Source organism: Podarcis filfolensis (genome assembly GCF_964270895.1).
Source record: "Podarcis filfolensis genome assembly, chromosome: 1".
NCBI classification, from domain to species: Eukaryota; Metazoa; Chordata; class Lepidosauria; order Squamata; family Lacertidae; genus Podarcis; species Podarcis filfolensis.
Genome location: NC_139604.1, coordinates 47,153,596 through 47,168,603, shown reverse-complemented (window position 1 = coordinate 47,168,603; position 15,008 = coordinate 47,153,596). Strand labels below are relative to the sequence as shown.

Here is a 15,008-nt window from a genome sequence, read left to right as displayed (position 1 = left end):
ATTTCTGCTAGGAGGGTCATAGCACTTGACCCAATTACCTCATGCAGGTGGCATCTCTGGCACCATGACCATGAAGGAGGCTGGGAAGACCCAGTTTCACCTCTTCATCTTCCTTACACTTTGCTCTGAAGAAAGTCAATAATAATAATAATAATAATATGCATTGCAAGAAGCTTCCTAATGCAGGTTGCTGTCTGAGAGCACTTTTAGGAGTAAGTCTGTGGGACTTTTAAAACCCCTAAGTGGTGCTTCTTCAGGATAAACAGGCTTAAGTAAAAGACACAGAAAAGCATGGGAGAGCAATGGAAATGGCACTGGGCTGCCTCTGCATTAGGAGTAGCCAACATCTCTCCAGATGTTGCACTCCAGCTGCCACCATCCCAGACACATTGGCCATATTGGTTGCAGCTCATGGGAGTTGTAGTCGGGAGAGCACCACCTTGGCGACGCAATCCAGAGGGTTATTAGATTGCACAATGAGCGCACGTGTGTTCACGCGCGTGCAACTTTATTATTAACATATCTGTTTGCCATCACACGCCTTGACGCGGCGCCGATGCTAACATAAAACTGCCCCAGAAGGAGAGGGAGAAAAGGCGCATTCAGACAGCTGGCCCATTTCCAGCTGTAAGCGACAGGCGGAGCCCTTTGCCTAAAGTTTCCATGCCAGAGGCTGCCTGCCGCCGCCGCCGCCGCCACCGTGGTATCGCGAAGACGATCGCTCGCCTGCCTGTGCCCGGCAGCGTCGCTTTCACCTGCTTTGTAAAGCAATCACCCCACCCGGGCCGAGGCTTGAGCCCCAAAGGGAAAAGGCGCCTGCCCTGCCCACAACAGCAGGTGAGCAAACTGCTGTTTCTACAAGCGCAGAGCCTTGGCAAACTGTCTCCCCTGCCTCTGTAACTTAGCAGGTGTGATCGCAGCTCTGTCTGTGACGCAATATGTGCCCCTCCCCGCCAAGCCTGTCCCGGGAATGCCCTTTGAGTTATGGGCAACGTGTGTATGTGCGTGTGAGGAGAGAGAGAGAGTGTGTGTGGTATTTCTTCGGTGTCATCCTGCCTGTGCGTCCTTCCTGGCGCGTTGTGTTCTGTGGCGGCCTGTCCGAGGGAGGCGCTGCTGGTGATGCTGAGAACCGGAGCGCGCGCCAAACAGATCCAAGCGGCAAAATGAAATAGCCACGCGAGCGCTGCCTGACTCCGGATCAGCTGAAAGCCTCGAGACAATCCGAGGCATATTTACTTGGAAGTAAGTCCCCTCGAACTCAGTGGGGCTTGATTCTGAGTAAACGAGCTATGGGATTGCTCTGCCCCATTGCGCTCAGTGGGCCCGTACTTCTGCGTTGAGCCCTATAGGACTCCGTGGCATGTCTGCTTTAAATCACAATGGTGGGAGCATTTCTGAAAGGCTCATGGACGGAGCCGAACGATAAAGAACGACCGTAAAAGTTCCAGCACTTTGGTTTAACTCACGTGCGTGGTTAGTTACAGGTAGCTTCCTCCGGCATGAGCGTAGCCAGGATTTTTGTAGGGGGGGGGCAGAACCTCAGGTTTGTATTAATTTGTATTGATGGGGGGGCAGCTGCTCCCTGCCCCTCCCCCGGCTATGCCCCCCGGTGCTAAATGTGGCGATTATAATATCAGCCACCCAACTTCACTCCCCTAGAGAGACGGATGCCAACCATTCTACTAGCCACAGAGTTGCCAACCGATCAGGTTTTGCATACTGGAGGGGAGGGGGAGCCTGTGCGTGCAATTGGGCTGATGTTGTGTTTAGGCTGTGCGCTCTTTTTGTTACTATTGTGGCTCGTAAATGCTGCTTTGCCGGGAAGGACTTGGTGAGAGAAGCCCTGTTGGGGAAAGTAAACTGGAGGGGGAAGCGTGCTGAGGATGTGACGTTGCACCGTGTGTGTGTGTGTTCGTTTCTGGCCAGCGCTCTCTCTTCGCCTTCGGGGAGCGCTCGCCTTTGTGCGGTGTTTTGTGCGTGTTGGCTTCGTGCGCTCGCTGGGTGGGTGTTCGTTGCTTTTGGCTCGCTGTCGCCCGAGCTAAGGGCAAGATTCCCACTGGCAGTGCCAGGTGCAAGCGCAGCGCCGCTCCTCCCCCCCCCCGTTCCCTGAGTTTCTCGGCCGCCCCCTCGGAGCTCGAGGCTGGCCATTAAGGATTCCGCTAGGCAAGCCAAAGGGACGCACAAGGCTGCACAGCCCAGCGCGCTGAGGCGGTGCCAGGCTGGGGGTGGGGTGCACAAGCAGGCCAACCCCTCCGCCCTCCGCATTAGATAGGGGGAGAAAAGGACCGGCGCTGGGTTCCAAGGAGGTGGGGGAAGCACGGCGGAGAGTTGAGAAAAGCCAGGGATTTCCCCGAGGAGAGAGGAGCGGCTCAAGAAGCAGCGGCGACCGAAGCGAGAATGTCCCCAGAATATCAACAAGCAGAAAAGGCGCGCAGGGCACCAGTCAGCCCCTCGCCTTCTCTTTCTCTTCTCCTCCCATTCTCCAGTCTTCCTCTCCACTTTTAGGAGCCTAGCAGTGGTTCCTCCCCACGCTTTCTCGTTGCATCTGGATAGGTAGGGACATCATTCTCGAGGTCAATTCTGTGAGCAAAAGCGACCAGAAAAAACGGTCCTCTGCAGGGAAAAACAAAACTTGGCGACCCCTTTGCCCAGTGCCAGACCTCCGAGTAGCGGAGGATTAATTCCCAACCTGCTATTTTCCCATAGAAAGAAGCGGTATATATAGATCTCATGCTGAGCGCATCCACCCACGTGCAGTTGCGCCTTGTTGCACTTCCTACATACAGGCAGCCTCTGCGCACCTGCGTGCAACTCATGGGCGAGGCCTTCTTCGGACACTGGCGATGAGCTATCCAGACTTGTAATGCTCATCTCCAGTCAAAAAGGGTAGGGGACTGTTATTTCTATTTTGACATATGGGGAACAAGGCGGAGTGACGTGCTCCAGGCCACCCAAGCTGCCAGCCCCCGCACCCCGCTGCAATGGGATTTGCACCCAGGTCTCAGTCTCCACGTAACCATTGATAGCATGCCCGCCGACACACGGGTCCATAGACCGAAACATCATACTGAACATACTTCGGCTGGAACTGCACTTATCAGTATGCTGTGTGTGTGTGTGTGTGTGTGTGTGTGTGAGAGAGAGAGAGAGAGAGAGAGAGAGAGATATTGAGGGGGGGCGGGCATGGATATGCTTGTTTAGAAGCAGGAATATACACTACATTTGAAACTGCTTTTGCCAAACATGCTCCAAAACAGACAAAAGCAGCGCTCCTAGAGAGAGGTCCCAGTCCTGAAAAACTCAGGGGGCAGCCGGATGATCCCCTCCAGATGTTTCTGGACTACATCTGCAATAAGCCCAAGGCAGCATGGCCCACGAGATCAGGGGGCTTGTATACCATAAGAAACTGTTTTAGGTTCTGAAAGTGCCACGGACCTCTTCCACGTTTTAGCCACCCCTTTGGGCATTAGCTCAGCAATGGGAGCAATAAAACTGCTAGCACATTTGCTAAGCAGCGTCCGGCATGGTTTCAAACTGGACGGGGAATCGCGTGTTGAGATTTCCTGGACTAGCTGACCCTCAGGGTCCCTTGCAACTCCACAATTATATGATTCTGTGATTCCAACAGCCCTGCAAGGTAGGCTATAGTGCTGTTGCCATTCCCCATATCGCACAGAGAGGGCTCTGAAAAGGGAGGGCGAATGCGGCTTCCCCGAGACCACCTCGCTTCGACTGAGCTGGAGTTTCAGCCAGAGACATCGCAGCTCATGCTCTCAACCACCGCGCCATTCACCGGCTAATTAGTTTAATTGCGTTGCTGCTAACTTTATCCGGATTCCTCCTTTTCGCTGGCAATGAGTGTTGGACAATGAGTGTTCCACGTAATATCCTTCTCTCCCTTCTCAGCATTGAAGGGCTGTCGCGAGGTGGGGGTGAGGTGGGTGGGGGCGTAGTTAAAGGAACAAGCATAGCTGATATTTCCACATCAGGAAGTTGCTGCTGCAGAAGCCTGCAGGCGAAAATGCTTAATCTCGACAGTGCAGAGCCTGTGGCGCCTAGTCTGTTATAGGTTGGAGATCCCACGTGGTTTTAACTTCTGTATAAAAGTTTCTGTAGAAAAGTGGCCCAATGTTGTGATTTGGCAGGTCAAAAAGAAAGAAAGAAAAGAAAAGAAAAAGAAAGAAAGAAGAGGGGGGGGGTTAAACCCGTCGCCAGGAGATTAGAGGCAGATAAGCGAGGAAGAACAAGGCGCTTCTCCAACCGAGACCTTCCACTTGGCGATCGGAGGCGGAACGTCAGGTTCAGGAGCTGGAGAGAGAGAGAGAATAAAACACAAGAAGGCAAAGGCAAAGATCAACCGCGGCAGGAAGGCAGCGCGGTGGGTCTGCCTTTTTACTCACGAGAAGCCCAGTGCCAAATAACAAGAAGGGCGGGATTTGCTAAATGCGAAGGAAAGCCTGAACGGACGGCTACTTTTAAGCAGGACCTGCTGACTTCGATTTCCAGTCGCTTCTGGAGCTTTTCTTGCCTGCATTCTTTCGGGGCTTTAAACACCACTACTACTACCATTACTACTTGTATGTTTTTTTATTTAACTGTTTTAATGTGGACAGCTGCATGATCGCGGGATCTCCAGAAAGGGCCCCCATCGGCTGGGCTGGAGCCCCAACTTGACCCCCCTCCCGCAAAAGAGTGGAAAGTGTGGGGGAGAGGGAGTACCCGCCTTTGTGGATCCGACTGAGTCCCCCCCCGCGCGCGCCGCCGCCTTCCCCTCCCCTCCTCCTCCTCCTGCGCGCTGCCCGCTCTTGGCTTTCAGGTTAACTTCGCTTTGCCAGAGGCGGGCGAACCGAGGCTGCGGCGGCGGGCGCAGAAGGGAGAGCGAGCGAGCGAGCTAGGCAGGGCGCGCGCTACCCGCGCCGAAGGAGACGCAGCCGCGGAGCGCAACGAGGGACCGCTCGCTTCGCGCGGACGAGAGTTGGCTCGCTTCCCCTTCTCTCCCCCCCCCCCCCAGCCTTGTGGCAAAGGGACAGAGGGAGGCACCGCTGCCGGGAGTGCGCCCAGTTCGCCGCGATAAATTGGATTGACTCTCTCAAGCTGCCCAGTTGATCCTCCGCGCCACCCCTCCCCCCTCCCCTCTGGCCTTCCGATGACTCTGGACTAAAAAAGATCGCCCTCCTCCCCACCCACCCCCGGTGTCCGCACTCCCCCCACCCCTCTTTTTCCTTTTTGGCTGGACTCTGCGCGAGCTGGAGGCGAACAAACTGAAACCATGAAGCAGGAGCTGTCGGCTTCGGAGATGCCCGCTGGCAACTGACCGCCGGGAGGCCGCCGGGGGACTCGGGCTCTCCAGGATCGCACCCTCTCCGCCCGCCCCCCGCCTTGCCGCTCTCGGCGGACCGGCTCCCAACTTGCCGCCTTGCCTCCCGCCGACCTGCTCGCTGGCTGGCCAGCCGAGGGGGACGCCCGGATCCGGCTCGCCGGCCTCCCCCTGTCCTCCCCAACATAGCGCCCCCTTGAGCTCCGCGCACCCCTCTCGGGCGCTCGCCGGCTCGGATCGCCGCGCCGGACCTGCCTGGAGCTCGGCATGGACGGGGCGGCTCGGAGGGGGGCCCTGGCCGCGCTGCTGCTGCTCCTGCTGCTGGCCGCCTGCTGGCTGGTGCTGGGCGCCGGTGCCTCGCCGACCCCTCCCGGAGCCGCCCCGCAGCAGGACACTTGCACCTCGTGCGGCTTCCGGAGGCCTCCCGAGGAGCGCGGGGCCGTGGACGGCGATTTCCTGGAGGCCGTCAAGCGGCACATCCTGAGCCGCCTGCAGATGCGAGAGCGGCCCAACATCACCCACGCCGTGCCCAAGGCGGCCATGGTCACGGCGCTGCGCAAGCTGCACGCCGGGAAGGTGCGCGACGACGGCCGCGTCGAGATCCCCAGCCTGGACGGCCAGGCGAGCGGCGGCCCCGCGGCGCACGAGCAGCTCTCCGAGATCATCAGCTTCGCAGAGACAGGTGGGCTGCCCGCGCGTCGACCTAGCCCGCTTTGACCTCTTTGCCCTCCGCGCCCATCACCTACCCTCCTCGGTCTGTATGCCCTAAGCATCCAGTCTCCCACCCCCAGCAGTTTCTTGACCTCCAGCAAACCCTTCTCGGCCTCCCACCCAGGCACATGCCCCCGCCCCGCACCTTTCAACCTTGAAGTTAAACATTTCTGTTTTGGACGCAGTTTGTCCAATCCAGCACTGTCTACCCGCCCAATCTATCCTGTCCTATCCGTTTTCGTTCTTTTGCCGATTACTTTCTGTTAGCTCACTTGTTGTTTAGTCGTGTCCGACTCTTCGTCACTCCATGGACCAGAGCATGCCAGGCACTCCTGTCCTCCACTGCCTCCCGCAGCCTGGCCAAACTCATGTTGGTGGCTTCAAGAACACTGTCCAACCATCTCGTCCTCTGTCGTCCCCTTCTCCTTGTGCCCTCAATCTTTCCCAGCATCAGGGTCTTTTCCAGGGAGTCTTCTCTTCAGGATCTGTCCTTCCAGTGAGCACTCAGGGCTGATTTCCTTCAGAATGGATAGGTTTGATCTTCTTGCAGTCCATGGGACTCTCAAGAGTCTCCTCCAGCACCATAATTCAAAAGCATCAATTCTTCGGCGATCAGCCTTCTTTATGGTCCAGCTCTCACTTCCATACATCACTACTGGGAAAACCATAGCTTTAACTATACGGACCTTTGTTGGCAAGGTGATGTCTCTGCTTTGTTAGCTCACTAGCACCCCATTAATTTATTTGCCCTGCAGGCCGGATTCCTGCCTCACTGGTTTTTATGTAAATCTCATTCTTGCCTTCATCCCTTCATTTGTTAGCTTGTCATGCAGATCAAGTCATTGTCTCTTTGACATGTACAGCACCCTTCTAGACCAGGGGCGCATCCCTCTCACTTACCTTGTTTATTCATCTGCATTAGCAGCTACACTCTGTGCTCTCCTTCACTTTACTGGTCCTTATTCCAGCACATCTACTGTGCCAGCTCATTCACCCATCCAGCTAAGAAGAGCCTTCCCTTCCCCAGACTTATACATCCATACAGGGTACTCTCAGGCACCTCTCCTATACTCACATGGGTATATCCTTCCCATGACCCATTCACTATCTCTCATGCCACCCATCTCTTCTTATCCGCCTCCTTATCTGTTCCTTATCCACACGCTCCATTTTCCAGTGTCCTACGGGATAGTTACCCTTCCATCCCTAACATTGTGTGACTTCTTCTCTTCATCCAGTAATCCATCCTCATACCTTTTTGCATCCATCCATCCTCCTAACTCACCCATGGATTCATCTCCTATGCTCACTTTCAATACCAGTCAGGTACCTGTCACACATAGGCATCATTTTATATGCCTGTTCAGTACACCCACCTATTTACCTTTCTACTAACATCCCACTCATTCAGTCACCTCCTTCCGCATCTCATTCAACCTCAGGTATATTCTTCTCTTCCTTCCTCTGCTGCACATACCTGTCCAACCCATGTCATCTAATCCCCTTTGTTGACCTACACTCTCCATGTATTCTAAATCTTATGATCTTGCATACAGTACCCACGGTGATCCCATCCATCCATCCATCCCACTATATATCATGTTGAGTTTTATATGCACCCCTCTATCCTTAAACCTATCACATACCTCTTTATTGTTTTCTATTTCCTTATTCCATACTCATCCATTCACATACACTTTCAAACCATGCATAGTAGTGAATTGGTACTGAACCAGCCCATTTATTTATTTCCCACAAATCTACTGTATACAGTCACCCCTGTTGTATTTGCCCATGCACTATAATTGCCACATGTGACCCACTCATCAACAATATCTGTTCAACTTAATCTCAGTTTCTTGTAACATCCATTTTGCTTCTTTTGGTACTATGCCTCTCCATGGTTCTTTAATGGTAATCTAGTCTTTATAGCATTGCCTCCATCCATCCACCATTCCTGGTTTAGTCAATCTAAGTTTGGTTCTGAAACAGTCATTTCATCATTCTCAGGCTGATTTTCACTCATCTATCTAAAATGTCATAAGTATCTGCTCTCCATCTTATTTATCCACCCATCCTATCAACTTGAGCAAGATGCTCTTGCTCAGTAACCTACCCTATACCATATCTCCTTTGGTATCGCTAACTACAGAAGTGTAGATTTTCTTTTTAATGTATGCTTCTTCAGTTAGGTACTACAGCTTGTTAGCTAGTCTACCAGAATGCTTTAGTTTCTCTCTGTCTACCTCTAAGCTTCTCCACCAATGCATACAACAGATTGTCATTTTTGAACTGTTTTACAGTATAACTTGAGGGTTCATTGGAAGCTTATCAGGGAATTATCAGTGAAGTTCAGCAGTGGTGAACAAGCTCTCATTCCTCACAGAATGCAGCCGCAGTGTTTTAAGCTACATTCTCAGTTTGTCTAGGGCTGGGCTGGGAAAGCTTAGCTGGTCCAGAAGTTCCATCCTTTATGGCCCATCTGATGAGAGTTGGTATCAAATAGCATCAGGAGGGTCACTGATTCCCCATCCCTAATTGTGCCCACACGAGCTGAGTTTGTGCAAGGCATGTGCCCCTAAATTCACTTCCACGTGCTAGGAATCTATGGCAGATAGCCAGGAATCTTTTCAGCAGACCACGTGACATGGGAAAGGTTCCATTAAGGTAGAAAGTCCAAAAACCGCTGTAAGAGCTGCAGGTTCAGGGGAGAGGATAGGTGAATGGATGAAGAGACGTGCTGCAAGAATAGATAGGTGGATGGTGGATGGCTCTATTAAACCCATTAGTTCTCTTTCTCTTTCTCCCTCTTTCACTTCATTTATTACTTTCTCTTTATCACCATCAAAAATACTTGGCTTGTGTGTTTTGCTTGTCCATTACTTGCTTACTACATTTACAAGTTTCCAAGCTGCAGGCAGGTCAAGAGCTATGCTTTGGATGCCTAGAGGACAAGGGAGGTGGCTTTCCAGAGGCTGTTCAGCTCCAACTCCCAGCTGCTCCAGCCAGCCTGGCCAGGAGTCCGAGAAGATGGGAGTTAGAGTCCAACAACACCTGAAAGGTCACTAGTTCCCTATCCCTGCTATAGGGTGTAGGATGCCCAGCGGTGTGGCGCTGAGACACATACAATAATTCATATGGTGTACAAGGTGTTCTTTCTGCCAGGGTCCCAGAAAGCACATGATAAGAATAAATGCTCATTTGAAATGATAAAGTACTAAGAGAAGGTCACAAGAACTCAATGATTAGGAGCAGCTGAAGCTGCCTTATACTGAGTCAGACTATTGGTTCATTTAATTCACTATTGCTGATACTGGCAGTGGCTGTCTAGAGCTTCATGCCGGGGACATTCCCAGCCCCACCTGGAGATGCTGGGGATTGGACCTGAGATCTTCTGTACACAAAGCTCAACCACCCAGCTAATTGTGCCTTCCCTTTTGGACCAGATTTAAATGGCACTGTAACAAGGATTCAGTAGTTCTAGATGACAATGGCAGTGCTGAGGTTTCTATTTCTGGTATACTGGATGAAATGGAATTGAATGAAGAATATTGGGTGAAGCCATGATCGGACCAATCCTGTGCATGCCTATTTAGAAATCCGTCCTGCTGAGTTCAATGGCACTTTCCTAGGTAAGTGTGCATAGGATCATAACCACAGGGGTCAGAAAGGTTATGGTTAAGAGATGTCAGTGACATGTTTGACAGCTCCTCCCATTTATTGTTCATATTAAAAAAAATAAAAGTACAAAAGAGAAGGTAGCAACCAAATGCTGTAGCATTTGTTTTTTGGCTTTTCATAGAATTGTAGAGTTGGCAGGGACAATGAGTGTCATATAATCCAATTCCTTGCAATGCAGGAATATTTCACCCCATGTGGGGCTTGAACCCACAACCCTGAGATTAAGAGTCTCATGCTCTACTGACTGAGCTATTTCTTCCATGAAGAGATACTGGGCACAAGTCAGCATTGCTTAGCTCACTGAGCAATATTAGTGGGATTTGTAATAAGTCATTATGCTTGGGGTGTACGCTTGGTACCTGTGGTAAACACACACACACACACACACACACACACACACACACACACACACAACATTAACTTTTCCAGGAGCAGTAGAGGCTGACCCATTAGTTGAATGGGGCACTGCACCAATAGCCTCCATCTTCTCTCAGGCAGCGCCCATTTGCCTGCCAGTCCATGGATGGCGTTGCATGTCAACTTTCTGGCTGCTGCTAGCTGGTGGTGGGTGCCTAGAACCTGTCCCCTGACACCTAGTTATGTATCTTCATGAAGTATGTTTGTATGGTATAGCATGTCTCCACCTGCAGTTCAGTACGGGGCAGTCCAGATAGACACTGATTTATACTTCAGTAAGAAGGTGGCCTAGTGGGTTAAACCACAGAGCCTAGGACTTGCCAATCAGAAGGTCGGCGGTTCGAATCCCCGCGACGGGGTGAGCTCCCGTTGCTCGGTCCAGCTCCTGCCAACCTAGCAGTCTGAAAGCACGTCCAAGTGCAAGTAGATAAATAGGTACCACTCCGGCGGGAAGGTAAACGGCGTTTCTGTGTGCTGCTCTAGTTCTCCAGAAGCGGCTTAGTCATGCTGGCCACATGACCCGGAAGCTGTACGCCGGCTCCCTCATCCAATAAAGCGAGATGAGCGCCGCAACCCCAGAGTCGGTCATGACTGGACCTTATGGTCAGGGGTCCCTTTAACTTTACCTAAGAAGGTGGCCTTAGTTAACTGGACTAGTTAAGAGCCTTTATTTCCCAAGGATCATGGGGCTGTTGGGTGAGATTACAGCACATCTAAACTGTAACCAAATCCTTTCTCTGCAAAATGTTCTCTGATTGTTAGCAACCTGTGCTTTCTGGGAAAATTATACACGAAGGCTGCCTTTGCCAGGCCAACACTTAAAAAAACGCCATTAATTAGCACTTATCCAGGTGCTCACAGAGTTCCTTTCATGGCTCTCAATCTCTCTGACCTTAATTGCTGATTTCTAAGGATCTGGTATTTTTTTCACCTATAGCCTGATTAGTTTCTCTCTGGGAACTCACTCAGCAATGGGTTTATAAATACTGACTCAGCCGCCAAGCTCACTTTGCAATTTACACTTATCCATTTACCTTTGGTCATTTTATTTATTTACATTATTATTACCTTTTTTTGGCATTTAGTAATTTGCTGCAGATACTTCCTTTAAAAACAAAGCAAAGCAGCACACCTTTTTGAACTTAACAGCATTTCTTCCCCCTTGCATCTTAGATGACCTGGCTTCCTCTCGAGTGCGCCTCTATTTCTTCATTTCCAACGAAGGGAATCGGAACTTGTTTGTGGTTCAAGCCAACCTGTGGCTTTACTTGAAGCTGCTTCCATATGTCTTGGAGAAAGGCAGCCGGCGGAAAGTAAGAGTCAAAGTGTATTTCCAAGACCCGGACACTAGCAGCAAGTGGAATGTGGTTGAAAAGAAAGTTGATCTCAAAAGAAGTGGCTGGCACACATTTCCCATGACAGAACCAATCCAGGCTCTGTTTGAGAAAGGGGAAAGAAGACTGAACTTGGATGTTCAGTGCGAAGGCTGCGAAGAGTATTCAGTGCTGCCAATTTATGTGGACCCCGGGGACGAGTCTCACCGGCCTTTTTTAGTGGTGCAAGCCCGCTTGGCTGACAACAAGCACAGAATCCGGAAAAGAGGCCTGGAGTGTGATGGCAGGACCAATTTATGTTGCAGGCAACAGTTTTTCATTGACTTTAGACTCATTGGATGGAATGACTGGATCATAGCGCCACATGGTTACAATGGGAATTACTGTGAAGGGAGCTGCCCGGCCTATTTGGCTGGCGTCCCGGGCTCAGCTTCCTCTTTTCACACCGCAGTGGTGAATCAGTACCGCATGCGAGGGCTGAACCCAGGCACTGTGAACTCCTGTTGCATCCCGACCAAACTTAGCTCGATATCCATGCTGTACTTTGATGACGAATACAACATCGTGAAGAGGGACGTTCCCAATATGATTGTGGAAGAATGTGGTTGCGCCTGATTTGGGGAAGGGGTGTGTTTGACAAGGGACAGGAGGTCTAGGACATTCCCATACAGAAATGGAATTAGAAGGGTGGTTTTTGCTGCATATTCTTCCAGGCATGGATGTTTTTTATATATATATATAAAATCACCGCAGAGAGGCAACAGCAGCAAGGAGCAGCGATTACAACAGCAGCAAAGATATGTGTATTGTTTCACTCTGTTGTCAGGGCCGTGGCAGTTCGTGGTTCTCGGACACTAAACTATGCTACCACTTATAGACTAATGCTATGAAGTACCTTAATCCCACCCACACACCCAAGGACACAAAGCACACACACACAGAGAGAGAGGGAGCGATACACACAAACACACACGGTTGCATGATGCAGATTGGAGGACAGAAGCAAGTTTAAACAAAGAAAGGAAAGGGAGTTAAATGTCTGCCAGTGATTAAAAAACAATACAGTGGGCCAATAGCCATTTCATCTGTCAGCCAGCCAGCCATGTGTTTAGAATGAAACCACAGGGAAGCACAAAAAGAGAAAACAGTCTAATATATTCGCATACGCAGGTATTTAAGTGACCAAACGACCAACCTTCACCTCTAAGGTCTAAAAAAAAGGGAAGGAGTAGCAGGCTACCTGATTTACAGCATGATGAGCCCTTCCTCTTGAGGTTAAACATAATGTGTATATATATATATTTTTAAAGAAATCACAAATGGCCTATAGCACTTCCAGAGTAGAATATTGCTACGAGAGAAATATACTTAAGCAAGTACCATGAGCTTAATATAATCACAGTTGCTGTATTCTTCTGAATGGTATGTTGGCATGATTTCATGCTTTTAACGGGCTATGAGATACTCCCATCCTCACCCCATGTGGGATCGGTATCCTGGCCGCATCATCTCAAAAAGGGCTTGGGTCCATCCTGTCCCCATTTTTTGTTCGCTATTCATCTCGACAGTCTTCACCTTCTCAGAACATCGGCGACATCAAAAGTTGCAGCTTGTGTCCCACGTCAGGGGAATCAGCAAGAGCAGGCTTGGTGCGGCTGGGGAGGAGTAACAGGGAGAAGAGGAAACGGATGGTGGTGATGATGAATTATAGCCACACAGTGGATACATTTTGAGGGAGTGTATGCGGGTGTGGAAATGCAAGGCATTTTGTAACGGTTGAGGAACATTGGAGAAGACTTACGGGTGGTGGGGGGGAACGAGAGTGGGGAGAGGGTTTTTTTAATTAAAAAAAAACCCTTCCCAGAGTATGTCAAGGATGGCTGCAGAGCTCAAACCCCACCCCCCATGCTACAGCATAGCACTCGCAAACTGCTTGAATGCACATTATTATAGCACTTGCAGATTTCAATGCCTTGAATGGTTGGGACTTGATGGTGCACTTCTCTTTGCTCACTTATCTCTAGGTTAAAAACAAGTGCCGCATGAGCTATGCAATTTTTTAAAAAGTGTTGACCCGTACTAGACGAAACTGGACTGAAATGAGATGACTTTTTAATATTTTTTTTATACTTGAAATTAAATCTTTTGCTTCTTTTTTTTAAAAGCGAATGATTGCTTTTCATGTTTGCACTGATGTAGTTGCACGACTTAGTCAAGAGAAAACTGCCATTTGAAGAAGAAGAAAAAAGGTTATTTTTATAGCAGCAATAATAATAATAATGATGATGATGAACACAGTGAAATGTATTATACATAAGATTTTGGAACCAAAGAGGCCAACATATTAATTGTAATTTTTATCAGATGGCAAGGTCATCATATATCTATATATCATGTAATGATACTGAATACTCTGCTGTGAGGCCTACCAATTTTTTTTCAGGGTACAAAATTGATTCTGTGACATTTGGGTCAGTGTCTTTTCTATACCAACAACACATAGCAGACGAGATGTGCATCCTTTAAAAAAGAAGAAGAAGAAAGAAAGAAAACCCCAGTTGTTGTTTATTTAATAAAGTCCCTTATAGGTTCTGTTCCATAATAATTTAAATACAAAACAACTTTCACTTAGATTTTGCTGTCAGAGTATTTTACATTTGTGTACAGTTTAAGTAAATAAAATGGAGCGAGAGAGAAAAAAAAGTTTGAGGGCTGCGGCAGCTTCTTGCAGTTTTCCTGGCCTGTTTGAGAAACCCCTTTGTTACAAAGTATATCCAGAGCTGGAGAGGACCAAAGCCTCATCGCTGAAGATGCTTACATGCCACTGAATGGGACCACGCATGCGTAACCGTTTGTTGGATAAGCCAAGGAGTGCAGGTGCAAGCCTCGTTCAATTCCACACATGATTAAGGTTAGGCACACACAATCTGGGGGCAGGTGGGACACGGCCGAGGGCCAAGATTAACTGGGAAGGAGTTTGCTTTTTTGCTCTCACCCTCCCTTTCAGAATATTCCTACAAATGCATCTTGTACCAAGACAATGGCTTTCTTTTTTTCCTGCAGGGGGTGGAATAGCCCATAAGAGCTGGGCTGGTGGTTTTCAAGCTGGTTACGTACAGGGAATGTGTTCCACCTTGGCTTGTTTGCTGTGGGACCCATGAGTGTCACCCACAGGATCTCTGCAGAGGATGGTATGTGTGTAGTTTTAGAAAGCACAGTCAGTAGCTCAGCATGCTGGTCTCCCAATCACCTTGTGTAGCCTGAGTGAATGCTTGGTGACCTGACTAGGGTGGTCACTGACAGGTGAAAAGGAGGAAATGAATCCCCCCTCAAAAGAGGACAAAACAACCATCGCCACCACCTAGATTGGCAAAAAAAATTTCCAAATTCAATAGCTGCAAATGTAGACATAATTATGCTAATTTGAGCAGAAATGCAGCACATCTCACCATAGCAGGGAAGGCTGTGTCCAGGTTACCTTTATGCCTACCTAGTCTGATGCCCACCTGCCGATGGGGAGCCTTAGGGTATCTGCTCGCCTCTTCTTA

General features: G+C 49.7%; 1 protein-coding gene across 1 annotated transcript; it reads left to right on the top strand.

Annotated features, from left to right (window-relative positions):
• Positions 1–1,226: 1,226 nt before the first annotated feature.
• Positions 1,227–14,163, top strand: INHBB (inhibin subunit beta B). The gene is made up of 3 exons (XM_083585838.1): positions 1,227–1,242; positions 4,146–5,999; positions 11,300–14,163. The coding sequence occupies exons 2-3, from the start codon at positions 5,585–5,587 to the stop codon at positions 12,073–12,075; spliced, it is 1,191 nt and encodes a 396-aa protein (XP_083441964.1). The 5' UTR covers positions 1,227–1,242; positions 4,146–5,584; the 3' UTR covers positions 12,076–14,163.
• Positions 14,164–15,008: the final 845 nt, after the last annotated feature.

Coding starts and splice junctions, on each gene's coding strand:
- INHBB (XM_083585838.1), top strand. CDS start 5,585: ATGGACGGGGCGGCTCGGAGGGGGGCCCTGGCCGCGCTGCTGCTGCTC. Junction 6,000..11,299: donor CATCAGCTTCGCAGAGACAG/GTGGGCTGCCCG, acceptor CTTGCATCTTAG/ATGACCTGGCTTCCTCTCGA.